The 22,419-nt window shown below is 38.2% G+C and overlaps 1 protein-coding gene across 7 annotated transcripts in view; it reads right to left on the bottom strand.

The window, feature by feature from the left end:
• Positions 1 to 263: 263 nt before the first annotated feature.
• Positions 264 to 22,419, bottom strand: part of DPP10 (dipeptidyl peptidase like 10) — a 444,603-nt gene continuing 422,447 nt past the window's right edge. For all 7 annotated transcript variants that reach the window (XM_068195261.1, XM_068195263.1, XM_068195259.1 and 4 more), the window contains 10 exons: positions 20,076 to 20,123; positions 17,912 to 18,010; positions 17,734 to 17,803; positions 11,159 to 11,353; positions 9,801 to 9,855; positions 6,161 to 6,260; positions 5,402 to 5,460; positions 5,243 to 5,315; positions 3,612 to 3,685; positions 264 to 2,233 (listed from right to left, as the gene is read on the bottom strand). In XM_068195261.1, the coding sequence (XP_068051362.1) occupies positions 2,096 to 2,233; positions 3,612 to 3,685; positions 5,243 to 5,315; positions 5,402 to 5,460; positions 6,161 to 6,260; positions 9,801 to 9,855; positions 11,159 to 11,353; positions 17,734 to 17,803; positions 17,912 to 18,010; positions 20,076 to 20,123 (911 nt within the window). In that variant the 3' untranslated portion in view covers positions 264 to 2,095. The remainder of the gene's footprint in view (positions 2,234 to 3,611; positions 3,686 to 5,242; positions 5,316 to 5,401; positions 5,461 to 6,160; positions 6,261 to 9,800; positions 9,856 to 11,158; positions 11,354 to 17,733; positions 17,804 to 17,911; positions 18,011 to 20,075; positions 20,124 to 22,419) is intronic.

Raw genomic sequence — 22,419 nt, 5'->3', positions numbered from 1 at the left:
GTGTCATTTATAAAATCACAAAGCAGCAGTCCCAGCCAACAGAAGACTTGAAAACGATGCTCCTCCATAGAAAACAGGATTTGCAAAACCTTGTTTCAATTCTGCTCTTTTTTTGTTGTTGTTTTGTGTGCTCTTACTGTAGTGCACATGGTAGCCCCCATAAATTATACCCTACTTAAACTATACATATGTACCCCTTATGTCCTATAAATACCACAAAGCAAAGCCATACTTTGTGGTGACACTGGGACCCAAAGAAGATATCATTGCACATTAAAATTGTATTAAACTAATTGAAAAATAGTTGAACATTGTTAACAAAACAAGAGAATTACTAAACATTAAAAGACAAGAGACTTTTCAGTGTTCCATAAAACCACGCCTTTCAGACAAATTAATTATTTGCATCATAAAAAAAAATCCTAACAGTGAAAGAAAATATTCCCGAAGGAAGTGATGAGTAAAAAAGCTTCAGGTGGTTTTTCACTACATTAGAAACAATTCCCATTCTCATAAAATATGCAGAACTTTACATCTTAAATAGCATATTTACCTTCAAAAATTACTTTCTTTTTAGTCTTGCAAGAAATTAAACCTCAATTAGATAGGAAAGTATTTGGAATATATCCAGAAATAAGAAAACTACAGCTATTCCCCTATAAGTGGCACAGCATCTGTCAGAAGTTTTCACATACCTTCAGGAAGATATCTCAAATTAAACCAACACTGTACTTGCTTTCCATGATCAGAGTTAATACTCTGCAGACCCAAACTGGCTGCCTTGTTCATTTCATAGTTTCAGTTTCTATTGCTGTACTTCACCCTGGCAAATAAATGGTGCACGAGGGGCTCGCCCTCTGAATAAATAATAAAATCTAATCTGTCAGATCTTCCTTTGTCTTGAATGAAAAACATTTCATTATTCTCTGATGCTGTTGAAGCTAAATCTTGTTGCAAGAGACTGAATGAGCAGCCTTGGAATAAGAACTAAAGGTGTGTTCGAGCTACATCACCACCTTGATGAACATCAGAATTACATCTGAGAGCAGACGGGAGGAAAGGAAGATGCACTATACAAAATATGTCTTCATTTGAGAAGTAAAGTATTACTCAATGGCATTATACATTGTTAATAAACTTTCTTTATCTGAAACTATAATTTAATATTTATGTATCTAATTTACATGTGACAAAGTAGCATATCCTAAAATTAGAGTGTAACCAGCAAACTATTAACTACTATAAACAATACCAAAGCACAACTCAAACATATTTTAAGGAAACAATAGATACATTTTGGACTGGGGGATGATTTCAATTGCAGATATTGTTTTAAATACAGCTGTCAATTACATCTTGAAAAAATTTCTTCAAGCTCAGAAACATGTTCTGCTTAGGGATTCCTGGGTATATACATAAAGACCAAGAGCACACCACCAAAAAGACCCCTATTGGTTACTAGTAGGTACAGTAATAATTGTAAACGCTGAAATTGCGTGGGGGAAATAATTTTCAATATCCATGTTATATGATGCACTAGACAATATCCCCTTTGAGCAGAAACTAGAGAAAATACCGTGCCCTTTATTATCTCTGTGGTTTCTTACGTGTAATAGACAGCAGAAAAATTGCACTTATTGTAACATTACAGTGTTAGATTGCAGTTCACCTTTTAGAATATTAGTGGCCATAATACTTATGATAGGTTGTGCCTTATGCAATGATGAATAAAGATGTGCATTTAAATTAAAAAACAAAAACAAAAAACAAGCAACCACTTACAGAACCAACAGTGAGGCTTAACATAACAAACATGCACTAACCCTACACTTATGCAAAACTAAGTTCTTCCAGGAAACTGTAACCAACAGTTGACCTTCCACAAAGGTAAAGGTTTTGTCCCTTGGTAATATGTTTGGACTTTGTAGTTGAATTCCAGTTTATTAGCTCATTGTCTGTAAATGTGCTGTTCCACTATGGTATCCTTTAGCTGCCCTTGAGCTTCTGCAGAATCTGCAATCTTACAGTCACTTCTATTTAGGGTTTTATTGAGCCGCAGAGTAAGTCCCCTTCAGTACTACACAAATAGGCTTCCTTATTCATCCTCTTCAGGTTCCTGTGGTAAAGTTGGTGTCTCCTCCTTTAAACAAGCACTAAAAAACCCAAGGATTGTGCTGTAAAGGTGATATTTGCTTTTCTCGGAAGCAATGTTATGACCTTCATCCGGATAGATCTGGCAGAGGAGAAAGGAAAAAAAGTAAATAGTTTTTAAAGGCTTTTCAAATATTTAGGGCTCTAATTTTCTTTCTCTGATCTTCAGCGTGTTTTAGATGACAACAGGATGATAGCATTAGTTTTATGGCATCAAGGAAAGCTAATAAAACCCAAAGTAAGACTCATTCTCTTGGAATTTGAACTTACATAAAACAACCACTGCAGTGGGATCTGCAGAAGTGAAAAAATTTATATTCTCAGCCACTGTGCTTACAACAGTTTACTTTAGCTGGCATTTTCAACAGTGCCTAGGCATCCAAATCCCATTAACATCCATGAGGATTAATTACCTCATGCTTTTAAGGACCTCTCAATATTTCAAATGCTAAGTGTTTGGCAAAAACCCGTTTTATTCATATCTTAACTATCTTCCTATCTGGTCCAAAGCCAATATTCTCTCTCTCCTAGGATGGATGTGGGCATTTTTATCTCTTAAAACAAATACCACTGGGAATTTCTCCCAAGTGAGGCTAAGCAAAGATTTGCAGGCTGAATGAAGAAATCCAGGCCACAAGACAAGAGACCTGAGGAGGTCTGAGGCAAAAAGCTTCACCTGCCTCCTCAAACCCAGGTTATCACAAGGTTGCATGGGAACAGCTCAACAGGGCTCTTCTGGGAGAATTCTGTCATTCCTGCTGCTTCCTCTCTCCACAGGCCTTCACATCACCTCAGCTGAAACCACATGGGCAGCAGGAACAGATTCTATACTTAAAGTCCTTCCTCAAGTGGCACCAATCCCCTTCTTGCCACCTCCTCCCTGATACAAGCTCACGCTCCAGTGCAAACTGCAGGATCACCCTAAGCCCAGCAAGGTCGAGGTTTGCAATGGCCAACAAGCATCAGAAGTATTTGGAGAGACTGATTCAATCAAAACCCTCTGCCAGCAGCATCTGTGTGCTCCAGGTGGGTCCCAGGCAAGCCCATGCCTTGACAGAGGCTCTCTTGTGCTCTTCCAATAAATGTAAATGTTGAAAATAAGGGGAAATTACTCTCATGTGACCCAATACCTTTTCAGGTAAAAAGGAACCCGAAGTAGTGACATCTCCATGTTACAAAGAGTGCCCATGGATTCCAGAGCACTTTCTATAGCATTGTAGGATAAACAGGGGGAAAAAAGAAAGATGAGAGAGAGGAGAAAGAGCCCAGGAGAACAACAAGATGATACAGCTCCTGATATTCACAAAAACAGTGACAAAAATGGGATTAAACAGAGCTCTAACTGCAAATTGAGGTAATACCACTGTGTTGTGGTAGAGCGGGTCCTTTGCAGCAAAGAAATAGCAACAGGAGGTTAAATTTTCAACTAAGTTTATAGGAAAAGTCACAGGTGCACATACCTGCATAGTGTAATTAGCCCCAGCTTTTATTAGACGCTTAATTAGTTCTGCTGAATGCTGGAAGTGAACTTTAGCTGCAAGAAAACATTTGATATTATTAGAAACAGCTATAGTAATATGAAATACTTATCTGTTTCACAGCTTTGGGTGAAAACATTTCCAGGCCCTGTAATTACTGGATCTGAAGCTGACAATTTCTAAGGCCAGCCCCACCAGCAACAGGGTGTTACAGCAGAGGTTTTGGAGGAGGAGCTGGAAGCCCCAGGAGAAGCCATACTTTTCAGACATTTAGTGACTCTGTTTACCACTGATTTACACATACTGTGATAGCTTAGAGATGTGTAAAACCATTCTTGAATATCGTGGCATCTTCTAATTTGCTTGAAAGGAAGCACACTGCATTTTCTGTGGCTTGCACAGGGTCATTACACACCCCACTCTTCTTTAGGACATGGACTTCCTGGAACCTATCAGTAACCTGATCTTTGTGTGGCAAAGCCATGATTATCATGTCCTAACCCTGCAGACTTGAGGTTGCAAGTGGTCTGGGCAGTGTCACTGGATGTGATACTGAGCAGGGTCAGCAGACAATCAGACTGTCAGGCCAGAGCACCCTGCATTGCTCAGACATCTATCAAAGCCCCAGTTCCCTCCAGCTCAGTTCAGAGGGGCAGAAATTGCTGCTGCCTGTTGCAATCAGTAAAGCCTGAGCCCCTCATTCCTGCTCAGTCACCCAGTTTATTTTCAACTCTCCCCACTGTGCTCTGGGGAAAAGCACTGGACAGGGTTTGCACCCCTCTGGTTGCACTTTGGATCCATAACACAGGTTTGGCAAGTCAGGGGTGACAGGCTGGCACCGTGGCAGCTGTGCATGGGCACTGTCACCTCAGCCCTCTCCACTGAGAGGCACTTATCCCTTCAGACTAAGAAACCTTGTGTCCCACATCCACCAGAAAATACTGGGAAATAAGTAGGCATGTCAGTATGTACAGAGCAGCTGTTTGCATCACTGTAATTTGTGCCTGCTTCAGAGCTCATTCTTTAGACATCAGTTAAGAAAGTTCAGAAAAATACACTGCAGTGAAATCTGCAATTACAAATTATCTCAATTCATACATCTTATGATTCCATCTAAAGTGCTAGAAATTACCCTGTGTTACTCATTCTCTGTCTTATCTACTGCTAAAAGTAATGGTGCTATTAAAAGGTTCTGTGTAGCTTCAGCTTCAGAAGGTTTGCAAGTACCTTGTAATTAATTAGCTGAAAAGATTAACTTCCCATTTGGTCATGTACTATACTGATAGTTCTGCAGAATTTGTATGAATTTAAGACAACATTAAAAATGTATGTTGTTCTATTAATAATTCATGTAATACCTTTCACTAGCAACACAGTGGTCCACAAGATTTAAACAAATTAAAACATACAGCAGCTTAAAGTTGCAAATCCTCAGCAAAGAAAAGCATCACCAGTTCAGAGTTAGAATTGACAGTTGAAACAGAAGAAAAAAAATCCTATCAGAGGGAAAAAGAAACTGCAAATGCACTTGCTAGGTGTGTGCCTCATTAGCCCTTGAACACCTGCCTATTAGAAGCTCTGACTCCAAATTAGCTGCATCTGTAAATACTTACCATCAGCTGTCCCATGAACTATTAGCAAATCCACTTCTTTTAAACCATGAAGATTGTGTAATACACTGGATGCCTAGTGAACAAACACACAAAGCTGTAACTGAACTGCATTTTAAGAGTAAAATGGTCATTTTAAGTTACTTGTTTATGCTAATTTACCTGATAGGTAATTTCATCTTTTGATGGAATCCCAAGGTATCTTTCTGAAAAAGCTGATGCTGTAAAAATATGTGAATTCCCAGTTATTTCTATTTTAAAACTCATCATTTCTGACCTAGAGTTAGAAGCTACTTGAGCAGCCATGAAGTCAAGATGTTCTTTTATAGACACAGAATGTACCATTTTGATGCACCATTTAAATCCACTTTTAAATAGTTAAAAAAAGAAACCATCAAAAAATCAGCCAACTCCCCTCATGAAAAAAAAAAAAAAAAAAAACAACCCAACCCTAACCAACAATAAAAAACCCAAACCCAAAAGAAAACACAGGCTAAAACCCAAAGAAAGTCTAACAGACCATTAATCTGGTCTTGTTTCCTGTGTATCACAGTGCCCAAAACTTCACATACAGAACCAAATAACCTGTGATTCAATGACAACATGGCTGATATTGTAGGGAATCCACTGCTAACTTTGAAGGATTCATTCTTAATAAAAGATTTGATTCATGCTGATATACATAAAGGATTCTTAAGAAATTAAGTAACTGCAAAATCAGTGCTGTCAATAATACCATGTGTGCTGTGAGTTTTGGTGGACTCCGTGTCAGCTTTACTTGCACTTAAAGAAGAGACCAAGAGAGTGAGTTGAAATCTCACTAACATTGTTATGTTATCTTAGTTAAAATAAATAGCAGCTCCATGAATAAAAGTTGTTTTGAATAAACTATTACACAGGTTTAGGGCAGGGAGTACTCACCATATAACTTCATATCTGTGATTGGTGCCACCACAGCTCCACACTTGAAGAGCCGCTCGCTGGATTTCAGGATCATTGATGTTATGTAGCCACCGTATCCCTAACAATGAAATTTTGGTTGATTTATTTCATTCTAGCAAGAATAAAGCTAAAGGCCACTGTGCTAATCCAGTGGCATTATTTTTATATTTTAAGGGTGCATAAAGATCTCATTGACCTGGTCATGACTTTTAATCTATGCAGTTAATGAGTACTGAGCATTTCTTCACCATCTCTGAAGTCTAACACATCTCCCCTGGAAGAGCTGATACCAGAGATTCATGAAACCTTTGTGAAAGCTTTAACTTGAAACCACAGACTTCCTTGAAATGACACTGGCAATCCATTTCTGTATACCTGTCATTATTCTAGACTCACAGAAAATGAAATTCTGAATGTGGCACCTGGAATCAATGATTTACTTGTATATAATAGGCTCCTCAAATTTTTCTACTTGCCATCTGTTTTCCCTTCATTGGTACTGAAAAATTGGTATTTCTTCAGCTGTCTCTTGTTGTTGTTGTTTTGTGTTTGGCACAACACACTTCAGGAAGATGAAATTATCCCATGACAGGGAAAATATAATGTAAAACACCAGATGATCCAAAAAAAGATTATACACCAAGTGCTTATAGTTTTCTCATGGACTTTTAAAAATGCTGCCTGCTCCTGTTCTTCATGTCTAAATATTTATTGAACAGATGATTTCTGTGAAAGAATGGTAATATTTGAAAACCCTTTAACCTTATTTAAGAAACACAGGCAAAGAGGTTTCTTGTTCTTTGCAATCAATCCATTTTAAGGGATGGACATACTGAAGAAAATACCAAATAGGAGGTGGATTTTCAAAGGAAATATGGGGGAACTGAGTTATTATTTTCCCATAGAAATTTCAGCCCAGGAGGCTGAGACCCATCCAGATCTCTTCAAGAGCAGTAGTAGATTTCACCTAAGACAGAATTTCTGACTGAGCATCTGTAATTTGTATAATTCAAAGAGCTTAAGAGAATAGCAGCTTTCCTCTGCCTCTGGGTTTTCTCTGCTTTTACTTTTGTTTAATATTCTGTTTGTGCCTTGCCCAGTAGCTCCAGAGCACAATTTTAATCCAAGGATAGGTACTGCCAGGCTATTATTTATTGCATGTTTTCATTAAGAGCTTCTTTAATTCTCCTGAGAGTTACTTCCCTTTGTGCCTGTGTCCTTTCTTCCATCCAGGCTTTCCAGGACAAAAACATTACAGAGTGAGTTACTTATAAATTCTTAGAAGCATTTCACAGTGACATTGCTATTCTATATGCCTTGATGCAAGAACATGTGCTGCCTCATTCATCTGCTGGGTTTCTGGGGTTGCAGCCTAATTGCCACATTTTCTAGAAAGACGTTGGCTGTAGAATTGCAACTCATTTTTAAAGTCTCTTTTCACTTCCATGAATAAAGCCACAAACTCCATGGAACCACACTTGGCTGTCTAACAGCTCAGAAATCCCTTGGATCAGGCACCACTTAGGCTTGCACCCCTCACAGAGATAAGCAAGAGGGCACTGGTAGATTGCCTGGCAATTTTTCCCACTGTGCCCTTCTGGACAGTCTTGTTACTCTTGTGCCTCATTGACATCATCAACTGTGACAAGAATTTTACTTCTGTGTAGCTCTGAAACCTCTTAGAGAGCTTCCTGAAAGTGTACATTTTTAAGTGTACAGTTTTAAGAGATCAGCACTAAGCTGTTCCAAAGTCAACTTATTTTCAAGCAAAGTGCATATTCTGTTTCCATCAGTACTGCAAATTTAATGCATAGAAAGAAAAAAATCCTTCTTTCCCAATCACGTTCTTGTATGTAATATAAAAGAAATGAGTTCTAAAGAAGATTTTTAATCGACTTTAAAACAAGCAGAGTGGAGGAAAAATACAATTAACCCTAAGAAGCTGTAATATATATTTTTTATTGTTAATTATAAAACTGACTTTTAAATTTTATGGTTTTTTTTTTTCTTTTGATAGTAAAAAAAAACAACTCTGAAAGGTTAACTTGGAAAGCGGAAATTTCCCTGAATTCAAAGCAGTGTTGAAAGCTTATTGGATTTTCCACTCTTCATTCCTCAACACTGCTTTCAGAAAATAAATGCAGGAACATGGCAATCAATAACATTTTGTGAAAGAGAAGAAAATTGGGGGTAGGTCTTGGCAGATATGTAAAGCCATGGTTACAGGCATGCTCTTCGGTAACTGTCTCATCACATCACTCTTAGGAAAAAAGATACTGATGAATCTCTGGCAGAAAACAAGTGGGAATTTTCAAGTAGCAATGAAAAGAATTTCTGCAGGCAAAACCAAGCAATTCTGGATGCTCAGGGATTTCATTCCACAAACAGTATTTTCAATCATATGATTGAAAGAGGAAGAGGATATGGAGAAATGTTGATGCTTCTATGCCTGTGTATTTTCATATACATTGGTAACAAGCATTAAAACCTGAATAGAAGCATGTGCCACAATCACCTGGCAGATGAAATTGGCCCTGCTTGGACATCCTCAGCTGGAAAATCTCTGGCTGCTCCCTTACAACCCAAATACTGGTTTTGACCCAAGTGAAATTCTTGCAGTGAGAGCTTCTTTCTTAGCTCAAGGAGTGCAGCAGGAGCTCAGATCTTTGAGGAAGGTCATGTTCATGTGAAATGTTAATAACAGTCACAAACATCAGCCAGTCCTCAAAATGTTACCATGCAGGAGGTGAATGTCAATCTCCCCATCCTGCATCCAGACAGGCTGAGACAGGCAGGTTAAATGACTTGCCTGAGGCTGTGCAGCAACTGAGCAGCAGAGTGAGAACTAAGGCACTTCATGGAGAAGCACATGATGCTCTTAAAAGTGATGACTGGGGAGTACTTGATCAGGGTTTGTTACTGCTTTGAGCTCAAAGGCAGAAAACAGCTTCATTTTTAATAAAATAAAATTAACAGATTAAAAAGGTTGCACATGCCAGTTCATAGATGCAGCAGCAGTTGTGTGATGTTTCTAATTGCTGCTTTTTAATAGACATCAGTAAAATGCTGTTTAATTTGCTACTAAAAGTTGAGCCTTTGCCTCGTTGTATCTCACGCTAGGGGCAATGACATGCAGCTGATAAAATAGCAAAGGCAAGATTTCTCACTGGTGCAACAAGGAACTTGCTGACAGTACCACAGGGTAGGTGCTCAGCTAAGCTCAAGGGTCAGTAAAACATTCAGATATAAAACCTGTATTTTATAGGACAACATTGTCAATTTAACTGCAGCCCAAATGTAAAACTGTAACAAACAAGCTTTCACAAAACCCAAGTCCCTACTAAAAATTTCTAAAGAAAGCAGAATTTTTAACAAATACTTTCTCCTTCAGATTGTGAAATGTAAATAGTGTTGTATCATAAAACTGATTTTATTGACTTAAATACCTGTTCTGAGAAAAAAATACTGTACAGAACAGACAATAAACTATGGATGGCTTTTCCTCTCTGTTTTAATAACTGAAATTATCTTAGGGAAATATATAAATGTATTTTTTTATGAACTGACATCACTTTCTTAAAGAATCATGATGATACAGCCTGCTATTTTTGCACATTACCTTTCCAAATATACCCAGTCTCTTAGGATCAATGAAGGGCTGTTTCAGAAGTGATCTGAAAGGAAAAAAAAAGTTTCTTTTTTAATTTTGTCAAAGTAAAATGGTGGATACCTTTTTGAATATAGTATTTAAAGAACATTAATTGTGCATTAAAGGAATTTAATGGAGGTCAGGTAGAAGAAGATATTACATCCATACAAGTAGTACTGCACTGGGAAATGTGATTTGTTTCCTAATTCCTTTTTCATTAGGCAAACATTGTTTGGCCCATCTTGCCCAATTTAGATATCTGAATTTAAGTATCTTGTCTAAATTATCTATTTACATCTGCTTTTCAGTTAATGGAGAGAAGAGAGATACCCTTTAGCATTCCTTCACATGTTGGAAACTTCTCTCAGTCTGGGGAGGGTCATCCCTCAGAAATGTCAGGATTTTCCACTGACTAGAGCTTAAATGACTGGTTTTGAGACCAGGTGCCTAGCACCAGCTAAAGGAAGGTAAGATGAATGGAACTTCTTGAATCTAAATAATTATACAAATAATTTATTCTCTCATCAAGGCCACTAATGATCTATGGTGAATTTTATACAGAAAAGACTGAATAACCTGAGGGGAAATAACAGACACAGCTGCTTATTCATGGAATGGTTCAAGCATCGACCCCTTTCAAAAGAAGAAAAAATATCTAGCTTAAAATTTGTCTTTCCCTGGGAAACTCCAGAAGTCCATCCAGACCTTGGTATGAGCCATTTTGACACATGCACCCTTAGTAAGGAGTGCTGTCAAAGCTATACATGACTACTCCACAGATAGAAATTACTCTTTTCTGCAGCTGGTAGAATCATATCAGTCTAAGAATGATAATGCAAATGAGAAATATCAGGCATTTGCCAAAATGCTCTCATTTCCACCACAGAGCTCTGGAGTAATTGCACAAAGCAAATGAAGTTCTAGTGGTGTAAATGAGAGCAGTATCCTATGGTATAGATTGAAAATATTGTAACACAAATCATTTATATGTTAATTTGGACAGCAAGAAATTTACCTACAGAATATAGACAAATATGAATTAGCTCAGGTGGCATATTTGGATTGCACAGAGCAGGACAGTTTTATCAAAGAGAAGCTGTGACAGGACAGCTTTATTAAAGAAAACCAACTCAAAGAAAACCCAAAAACATCTCTTTCATTTCTTACTTGCTGTTTGTAATGGAAGGATTACAGTTTCAAAATTTGCAACTGCATTAGAAACCAAACATTAACAATGCAGAGAAAACATTTTAGGCAGTTTTAGTCCAAATGCTCGTTCATCCAGGTGGAGGCAGGGTGAAAGACAAGAAGAGTTTGCACATACGTACTCTACAGCTGCTATTTGGTCCTTCACTTCCACTGATCCTAAGCATCGATGGACCTCCTGTAGGATCTTGAGGCCTTGAAATCCACTCCCTCTGCCATCAAATCGAGCTACGATGACATTATCAGAGTTGACAAGCACTGAGTCCCAGTCAATGTGAAACTTATCTGTAACCAACTGGCTGCCTGGAGCTTCATCACTGCAAATACCAACACACCAGACACAAACGAAGGCTATTGACAATGTGATGCACTGTGCCGAGCTCTGATATTTCATTTAACCTACGTGGCAGAGTTCAGTTGGTTATGCAACCCTGCTGAGCTACTGTCACTTCCATCAATACCATCCCATTAGGGCTGCAAACCCTGCAGCAAAAGAATTTCCTTAACTTTATAACCATTGTGTTGCGGTGCTGCCAATACCTGAATACACTTTGCTGAAGGACACAGAAAATTAAAGCAGGTAGTGCTGCTTAGAATAAAGTGAAGGAAAAAACCCCAAATGTAATCACTAATGGCTAGCTCAGTTCTGTGAAGGCTCATGCGGAATTTGTAAAGTCTCACTGAACACACAATGAGGTAAATTCATTCAGCACCCTGATTACCATTTTGTAGGATATATAATACTATTAAGAAGGATGTCATCTGAGAAAACAGAAATAATTGCATTATTGTACCCTTGAATAGATTTTTTGAAATAGAGTACAAAGAAGACTAAAGCATACGCTGGAGAAAATTCTATTTTCTCCATCAAAATTCATAGGAAGAAATGGATGCAGGCAGGAGTGATAAGTCTATTTTATGACAAAAAAAAAAAAGGTGGTTTACAGCACAAAAGGTGAAATTGAATGGGAGAATGCTGTTTCTAGAAGAACAATAAGACTTTCCATTGAAGCCAAATACACTATTTTCCTTACAAAGAAAATAAAATGTCAGTTTTAAAAGGGAAGTTTGTCATTATTTTCCCCTAAGATAAACACGGAATAAAAGAACGGGCTACCATGAAGTTGTAGAAAATGCAGAATAGTTCTATGCAGGCTGCATCTGCCAGTGGAATGCAAATTAAAATGTAGAAGTGTCTGTGCTGGCTGTATGGAAATTAAATTGGATGGTCTGTGGGAATATGCTGTCTAAGGTGAAAGAAAGATGAAGACAGAAATTATTATTTTGCCAAATAGACTTATGTAAACCCTGGGGAGGAAAGAGAGATAAAATATCCTCCAATAAGTACTGTCTTATAAATACAATAACATGCTGATTCAGTATCTGGCTTTGGCTGTGGACAACACAGACCATCTTCCAGGTAATCACTCAGTTAATTAGCAAGCATATGATGAACGTGTGTGTTCTCAAATTCAGTCAGACCTATTTATTCAGTTGCTATATCAAGTACTGAAATCAGGATTACTCAGCCACAATGTTTTATGCTTGATTTACCATCATCTTGCACATCAGGTTTATACTTGGCTTTATGAAAAGAAAAGAAGGGCATTTTTTGCTGTGCTTAACTAATTCACTTGTGATTACACTAATTACTAACATTGTGAAGCAATGTGTCTGGAAATACTGTCAAGTGAGCTCGGCAGAAAACACACAATTCAGGAAGTATATAATCATTATTATTTGCAATAAGGAGCAGAACAATACCTCCCATTTCTGCTCGTTGCACAGAGCAAGGTTTTCAGAAGCACTACACATTGACACAGATGTTTGCACAAAGTATTTATCATTACTTCCAATAACAGGAACCTCAGACCAGTTACAATTATTTGTAAGTTCTTCCAACTTTCCACAATAATACAGCAGAAATAGCCATGTTTGACTAGGTAACTTTCCAACAGAGTAACACATTCCACAGTGAAAATATTGTGAGTCAGCCTGCTTTCCTCCCTTTAAATATGAGAACAAAACTAACACAGTGATCACATTTGATTTATATATGTTCTGTATCTAGGTTATACATACATCTGGTGGATATAGATATGTTATATTTCTAGACACTTAGGAATAGGAGAAGAACCATTGCAGTTATAAACACTTCTCTAAGCCAGAAAGTGCTTAAAACAAAAAAGTGTTTTAAATCAAAGGTGACACCCTTAGTGAATTCCTCCAATAAAAAAGGAGCAACAAACAGAATCTCAGCAATTCTCAGTGGGTGAGGATTTACAGTGTTGGTTTCTTAAGCTCCTTTTGGAGGTCATAGCTGGGCTACTTTTAGGATCAGAGCTTGAACACTACACATGGTCCAGCCCTGCTGGACAACCCAGATGGGTTGTTTGATGTATTGCTTTAGGAAGCAATTTTCCAGTGGCTAGTTTATTTCAAGAATGGCCATATAAATAGTCTGTGATAAGCATTTAAAATTATTTCCATTGAGGTACATTTCAGAACTCCTATTAGCACCAAAAGGTCTCTTTACTCTTCAGATGCCACTATAAAATGATATTGAGTATCTGAGGTGTGCGTCTGTCCTCCACAGAGAGACAGCAGTCATATACTTCCCAGTATTTGCATTATGCATGTCTATATTTCTTATAGTCTTTTAATGGCTTGTTCTCAAAACTGCACAAGAGATTCACTTTCCAACCCTACTGCCTCATCTTGCTATCAGTCCTGAGAGTGCATTCACTGGGGACATAAACAGGTTTGACTGTTTGTACAAGGCCTAAAATGTTCATCCGTTCAAAACCAGGTAAACCAACTCCTGCCTATGACCAAAATATAAGAAAACAAGTAAACAAATAAACAAACAGAAACCTCTTGGAGGAAATTCATGGCTACTTTGAAGAATAGTTGGGTTTTTTCCCCCTCAAATACCAGGATAACCTTTCCACTGATTCAGTTTTACAATATCAACTTATATATTGGACAACTTTAAATAGCATTAAATAATAGATACTGATATTTAAGATACATTGTCTACACTTTTGAAGGAATGAGGTTAATCATGATCAAAGCAAAATAAAGAATGATTATTAGCTCTGATTTTATTACCCAGATTAAATGGCAGAGTCTTTACTTAATCATTTCCTGTGTGTTACCAAGAAGAGTATCTTCCAACTTTTTTAATGAATAAGGTGAACCATAATGAGGAAATCAAGGATTTGAAATTTAAACTTTGATCTTAATTATATAGAAAAGAGATGGTAATCACTTTTTCAGGCAATTACCGTGAAGCTCTCTAATGTATAGCTACACTGTGTGTATTACATCAGAAGGAAACTGAGTGTGAAACGTTATCAGTGGTTTAGGAGAACAAATGGAAGAAAGGAAAGTGTTTTAATCTATTTAACATTTTATGGGCTACTCATCACAGTTCTGGAAAGAAAAAGAGTGCCAGCCAACATAACTGGTTTCTACACGAGATCTGTTAGACAGCCCAGCCATCCAGATGGACATAAATTTTAACAAAGCAATACAATGACCTACTATTTGAGTATTGCAGCTTGCTTTGCAGTTGCTAATGGATGAATGTTCATGTAATCTTTATGCTGATGGTTACAGCATAATCAAGTCCTGGTCCTTAAGCTGAGCTTAAGGATGTCTACATGGAACTGTACTCAGTTCACACCCAGGTTTCACACCAGGACCCGATTCCTCTGGTACAAGCTTCTTTCCAGGATTCAGCCTTAACACTTGGGCATCTGGAGGCCATGTGCTGGAATTTCAAATTTACCTGCAGACATCCCTGCATGAATACAGAAGCCTTTTCATAGTCATGCACCTTTGAAATGGCTACTAGCTTTCAGTGATGTGAAAAAACCCCAAATAACACCAAACATCACCCCTATAATAAATTCACCCATCACCTGCCTTCCCTCCTTCCTCCTCTTTTCTCTTTTCACTTTTCAAAGTGCAGTGCTAGTGAGATGGGAAAGCAAACCCCACTTCTCTGCTAATCCTCCAGTTTTCTGTTCTTGTATGTTCTGGATTTATATTTCTAAGTGCATGTTTCCTGGATCAAGATGCTTTATGGAATCTCCTTTCCAAAAAAAATGGATATACAATTAAACCAACATTCTTACCAAGGACATTGATAAGCACTCATTTTCAAAGGTTCTTCCTCTCAATAGCTGGAATGTAATGATAATCATATAATGGCTGAGAATGGAAGAAAGAAAGCAGGGGCAGCTGAGCAGTGCAAAAGACAGCACTTGTTATCAACACCCAATTCTCATCTAACACTGCTGGCAGTAGGAACAGGGTGTTTCTCCATCAGTCCCAGCAGTACCACTCTGGGACTCAGAAAAGTCAAGTATCTGGGAAATGATATCATCTATACAACTAATCAATGTTCCCTATAAAAACTACATGTTCTCCTTGGACCTGAATACTTTTCCCTTTTTTTTTTTTTGGAAAGTAGTACTTCTGATCATGAAATAAACCTTAGGATGTCAATTTGGAGCTATGTGGGTCAAGAAATTACCCCCTATACACCCACAGATATCCAACAGTTCTTTCTCAAGAGCTAGGCAGAATTTATTAGGCTCAAATAATCATCCCACAAGGGAACCTCCCATAACTTCAGTGACAGTTTGCAGTTTTATATTTCATTTGGGGACCTCTTTAATAGAAAAAAGGATTGCTGGCAACCTTAGCTTTAAGTCTGTAAAAAGCTGCTGAAGAAATACAGCTTAATGTAACTTCTTTTTCTTCTAGGGAAAAGGAGGACACAAAACATGCTACAGTACATGAGCCAGGACAGATTTAAAATTTTCAGTTTCATACTTTCACTAGTGTATAGGGTTTTCTAAAAAATAACCCCTGCTAAAGCTAACACTGAGAATTCAGTATTGCAAAGAATCTGACCTAAAAGAACCAATGTCCTCATACTATAAATGTAGATACAACAATTTGTATTCATAAGTTGATGACTTTCCTTTTTATCCCACATGCCTATCATAAAAAAACCCACAACAATTCTAAAACATAACCACACACCATGACTTGGCCACATTATTTGCTCACTGGGTACCAACAACTTTGGTAAGTTTAAATTCAGACCCTGACTCAATAATGTTCTCACTTCTTAAAACTCTTGATATTGAAAAACAATTCAAAATAGTATTTTCTTTAGCTGCTTTTTTTTTTTTTTCTCTTCCTGTGATTTCTGGCCTTGGACTTCTCAGGTTTCTGATCTTTCCCTTCTGTCTTCTCTAGGTTCTGCATGAGTTTATAACCCCATCTTTCCCCACAGCTGTATATGACAGATTACGTATTTACTAGGATACTTGAAAAGGGAAGCGTTGCACTGCTGACACCTTTGTGTTTCCCTGCTTTCAGAAACAGGAATAAGCACAAGAGTTTGCAAGTCCCTGCAGTGCTTGCTGGGTCAACTCACAGAGTCAGTTTGCCTTTGGCACTTGTATAAGAGCTGCTTAAAATATAATCATGCCCCCATGATCATGCCAGGAAATTCTGCAAAGATGAAATGAAATCCATGTGTCTTGTTTCTCCACAAGAGAAGAAAAATATGTTTGCGTGCCAATTAAAGCAGAGCGCTTCCACAACTACAGATAATTATAACTGAATATTCTGAGTTTTAAAACACAAAGTGGGCTTAGAAATAAGCAGGTTTGTGCCTTTCTGTCCTATTATCTGATCTGAGCAGAGGAACTGGGGATCATTCAGCAGCTCAGGTCTGTAAACAGCTCACATCAAACAATGAGGATCTGTGCTGTCACTGAGGGCAGATCTGCTCCAGGTGACACAGCTCAGTAACGTGGCATTTTCATCAATTTAGCAGCACACTCCTACATGTCTCTTACTGAAATTCACATCAATTCTTTCCAGCTGGGACTGGAAGAAGCTCTGTAGGTCTAGTAAAACTCTCTCCACCCATGCTGAGTTTGAATGGAGACAGGAGTGATGCCCTGAGCTGGCCATCACCACTTTTCCCAGGTAGGCTTGAAGCACTCTCATGTCTGTTCTTTTCCTCTGCTACACGTGTGCAGACACACAACTTAAAGGCTGACTCTCCCTGAAAGAAACACACACCCCATCTCCTTTTAAAGGAACAGCACAGGTTTCTAGGGAATACCATCCTCCTCCCATGGAGCATTTCAACAAAAATTCACAGACTTTGGATATGCCTATCATGCCTTCAGCCACTGATGATCAAAAGTAACTTTTATTTCATCCTGGCGTTCCTAAAAGCAGTTTTGCTTTATACATCTCAACTGAGCCCCTCCTGGAAGCTCTACTCATTTCTCTCAGGGATAAAAAGGAGCACATACTCTGAGTGAGATGCTCTTTGGGCCGCATCAGTAAGAGCCCAGGAAACACCATAGGACTACTCAAAGCTACACCATCAGAAACGTCAGTGCCTCCCAAACATGAAAGTACAGCAAAGCACAGTCAGGTTTGACTAGCACAAAAAAACCCAGGCATCTCTACCAGACAGCACCTGTCACAGAATCTTTCCAAGAACAAGCCTTTTGATTTCTCAACTCAAATCCATGAGATATTTTTTCCTACAAAAGGTAAAATAACCAAACAAAAACACCCCCTAATTTCAGATTTAAATCTTTTCTGTGAAGCACTTTTTTATTATTTTGAGGGATTCCAAACGGATACTTACATTATTAATAGAAGGGCATACTGGTTTCGATCCGTGAAATCTTTTGGCAGTGATAACTGTAAAGGGAATTCTTTTAAGAAAAGAGCAAATCATTAAAGGCTGGTAGTTACACAGATAAAAAACAGTAACATTGAAAGAAAGCTTTTGGCTTGCTAAAATAACATTTTGCCAGATTTACCGTAATCCTCAATGTGAAGCATTTTGATTTCAGTCTTGTAATTCTTTTTCTTAAAAACAACTTCCTTCAACACAGGGTTATTTTCCAAAATATAAAACTCTAGAAAAGAGGAAGAAAAACCATGTTGAAAAGGCATGGAGAATCATCACAGCAGAGATACATCAAGATTCAAAAAAAATTTAACAAAAAGGACAAATGTGCAATGATTTTGCAAATTAATTTTGCAATTAAACTTGTAAATTAATTCCTTCTGTAAATACTTTCTTTATAATGCAACTACTTTTCAATTCAAAAAGATACACAGCCATTTCAATATTTTGGCTTTGAAGGGCTTTGTTTTCATTAAGCATACCAAGGAAATTTCTGATGACCAACATGAACATCAGCATCTCTGACAAATCCTAAGAGCAGCCGTAGCAGCACAAGGCTGCTCTGCTGGGCAATATCCCAGGCCTCATGCAGGCATCCTTTTCCACAATATTACCTATTCTGAGGCAATATTTAGCCAGCACAGCGAAATGTGGTCTCTGCATGTCCTTATTTGTCTTCTGCACTTCAGCCAAGAGCAAGACCATCAGCTTGGTTTAAAGCTGCAGAGTAATTTGAAGCAACCCTTTTACACATGAAAGAATGGCTAATTTGTTCTTTTTTTTTTTTTTTTAAACTCAAATTACCCATCTTGTTCCCAAAATTTAGATTTTTTAAATTAAATAATAAACTCTTCAGTTAGGGCCAAAAGAGATAATCTGAGGAGAATGCTGCTTCTGGGCAGTCAACCAAAATGGTATAATTATAGTCTGAGGATGGAATAATTGAAATAATCCTTAATCATTCCTTTATGAATTGAAAAGGATAATCTAATCTTGCACTGAAACACTAATGGTAAATTATCTCTCTTATTATTTGGCTTTTTGTTGTTACAACAAACAACGTCCCTCTATCCTGACTTGCTTTATTTTACTCTAAGGTGCTGCACATAAATCTCTATTTCAGTAATTCACACTCCATAGTACTTTAGATGCAGGTAATAAAGAGCCTGCCTTCACAGAATTGAGGAGCTCCACAGAAGTCTAAAACACATTTATTTGAGCAATAGCTACCCTTTACTGAGCTGGATAAAAACCTGCCTGTCCTGGGTGTGCTGTGGAACTGGGCTTTGCAAACACAAATAATGCCATTAAAAATGAAAAACAAAAAAAGAAAATTAAAGTTCAGATATTAATTAACTCTTCATATCATGGCACTGTTTATCAGGATGGTACTTCAACATTCAAGGTTAGCTCCACTGAACAGTGACTGGCCCAGCACAAAGGGGATGCAGACAGGTACAGTTCAGGATTTCTGGATTATGAGAAAAATTCTGGGGATAATCCCATTAATGAAATGAGGATATGTAAGAGTTGGTTTAGTGCTTTTGAATGAAAAGTTGTCCCCCATTCCTTTACTCCACACCTCCATGCTAGTGGAGTCACAGTGGAGCTGGAGTTGGCAGAGTTGTTACCTCTGCTGCATCACCAGGAAAATTCAGCTGCTGAAGGACAGTCTTCCACTAAAAAGCACCTCAGCAGCCAGGAAACAGTAACAGTAAATACTGGCATCAATATACAAGAAAATAATGAGTAAAACTCGACAAATAGAGGTATAGAATACCCTCCTAAAAAGCCTTTATTATTGGATTTGTCTTCATTAAAAATGTCAGTGGAGTTGCTCTGGTTTGAGAAATAGAAGAGAAGGATAGATCACCATATGTAGGTCAGTTCTTATGATCAATCATTCAAGGACTGTACCTGACTTCAACATAATTGGATCGTAACTTTAAAAACTTCTCTGAAAACACAGAAGGTGTTTTGGCAGCATGATCTACACAGGAAGTGAAAAGGATGAAGATCAACCTGCCATCTAATTTACTCAAGTGTAAACAGAAGATGAGTCACATGCATTTACTCCAAAAGATATCTAAAAATCTGGAAAGGTTTTAGGATTAACTGCTTTCCTTACCATTTGCTGATGTGGATGTTGCTAAAAGGTAATTAATAGCACTTTATATGAATTAGTTTTCATGTACTTGCATGACATTTTCATGTGCTTACTTTCCCCTCTCCCACACTCCCCAATGAAATTAGGGATGATAAGAAAACTTACTGCTTTCATAAGGTATACTCACTTGCAGTATTACTTGTCCTGTGCACACTTACAACTGGAACACCTGGTCCTGTTTTGAGGAAAGAAGAAAAACAGAGGAAGGGTGAGGTAGTTTGTACTCTGTAGTTCAGTGACAAAGAATGGGAGCACCCGTAATCACACAAGACAGGATCCTGGAAGCACAATTCCCTTCAAGCACAGCAGGAACTCCACTGGTACCTCTTGGAAATGACAATGTTGCTGGACCAACAAAGGACCAACAAAGTGTGAAACAGCCACTGCCTTCTGCCTGTTCAGCAGCCCGGATCCTGCACCCAGAAGGAGCATTCCTTTTCTTTTTTTTTAATAATCTCCATGTTTTAGTTTTAAGTGATGAATAAAAAAAATCAGGGATGCATTTAATGGTACTGTTTAAAATACAGCAGTTTGACATTCAGAAACTTTAGGGGACTGAGAAATGAACTAATGATAATATCCACTTAATTTCTCTATGGAAAAAATATAGATGTGTTGAAAAAATATATTTCACATAATTATCTGTTTAAGAAGCTCCCTTGCTATGCCAACTCTGCAAAACCAACAGCATCACATTTAAATCTAGGTGTGATGTAGCCTAATCCTATTTCACATACTTTATTTTCACTGGACCCCTGAGAAACTAAAAATCAGGAATAATTCTTCATGCCAACAGCTACTGTGCAAATGCACAAGGTGGCATGTGAAACTGGCATGACCAAGCATTCAGCATACTCAGAAGTGGCTGAATCTGCTGTCCCTGCTCTGAAGATCCCCACCAGTGTAAACCTGAAAAGAAAATCTTGTGTCCCCACCCCCAACATGGAATTTACACATGAGAAGCTCTGTTTTACCTCAGTGTTGAAATTACAAGCATTCAACCACTATTGGGTGAGGAAGAACAATGCAGAAAAGCTGAAGTCCCTGAGGACCCCATGGCAGATGAAGGCATAGAACCTTTGAAATTAGGAGTTACAACTCTCTTTTTGAGAAAAAAACCAATTCCCTTTGAGAGTGAAAAGACAGAGCTTAATTTATGTGTTTTGAGAGGTTGTCTCTCTCAATTAATTACGGCACGAGCCTAGGGAAATGTAAATACCTGAAATAAATAGCCTGATGACATTCACAGCCTTCACTGAAGATTTTTATCAGTTTCATTCTCTCCCTCAAGGGGGACAATTGACAAAAATCTTACAGGTAGATTGTTGACAAATCACAGCTTTCTGCCTTAGCTCTCTAAGAAGATAATTTCATAAGGTGTCTCTTTTGCTTTGGTTTGTTTTTATTTCCAGCTCTTTTTACCTCTGAGTTTGTCATTTTGCTTTCAATTCTTATTTAAGAAAGACCATTTCTGAGCAGGAAAGTACCAGCATTTTCCAGCCTATCTCATTTGTCATACTAAAATATGGAAGGATGATAACATTTTGAAAAAAGGGAGATTGCAGTAGATTAAAACGCTGATCAGAGTTTAAAAAAAGACAAATTTGTGTCAGAGGCATTGTGTTACAGTGCATCAGAACAAAGCACAACACTTGGATTTCCCACTGACCTCTTCAAACCCACAGCTTATTTCCTGCTGTATAAAAAGGGAGAAACAATTATTCCCTTTCTAAACTATCTTATTTGAGTGGAGAGAAAAATATCTTGCTAGTGTTTGTGAAGTGCTAAAGGAAAAATCCCCAAGCAGTGTGGAAAGCAAGTGCAAAGGATGTGCTTGCCAAAACTGAGAGGCTGAGGAGCTAGTCCTCCATCTACCAGGCAAGAAATAACTCCTCACTCAGGAGAGTCTCTGGAGATGGATACAGCTGGGAAAATAAGAGAGATCTCCTGGCTGAGGGAAACTGAGAAGGAAAAACTATCCTAATATAGGTGCTTGTGGGTAGACAGGAGGTTGAAGAATTGCAACGTATACAGACAGAACCAGTCCAGAGACCCCCACGGGTCTTGTTGGGCAAATTGCTTTTGTAACAATTGGGTGAAGGCGTTTTGCTGTGGGACAACGAGCGTGTATGCACACAGCAGACGTTGCCATTTGTCTCCTGGAAGCAGTTTGCTCATACTCTCACAAGCAGAAGAGTTTTGATGCCAGTTCTACGGTGACCTTGCCATCAGTGTTGACACGACCAAATGCCCAGCCCAGCCCAGGGCCCTGGCACTCCATGGGGGCCACGCTGCTGCTGTACCTGCCAAGCTCTGAGGAAACACGGGAGAAGACCCTGAACAACTCCCAGCCAGCATTAACTCTACATTAATGTTAGAGGCAGAAAAAATTAATGACAGGGGTTTAGCATCCCTGCCCAACAACTACAGCTCAGGGTAGTCTACTGCAACTCACTGGAGTATAGGTTTAA

The sequence above is a fragment of the Anomalospiza imberbis genome, chromosome 7, assembly GCF_031753505.1.
Source record: "Anomalospiza imberbis isolate Cuckoo-Finch-1a 21T00152 chromosome 7, ASM3175350v1, whole genome shotgun sequence".
Classification (NCBI taxonomy): Eukaryota; Metazoa; Chordata; class Aves; order Passeriformes; family Viduidae; genus Anomalospiza; species Anomalospiza imberbis.
Note: the sequence above shows the minus strand (reverse complement) of the source record. Positions and strands in the feature narration are given on the sequence as shown.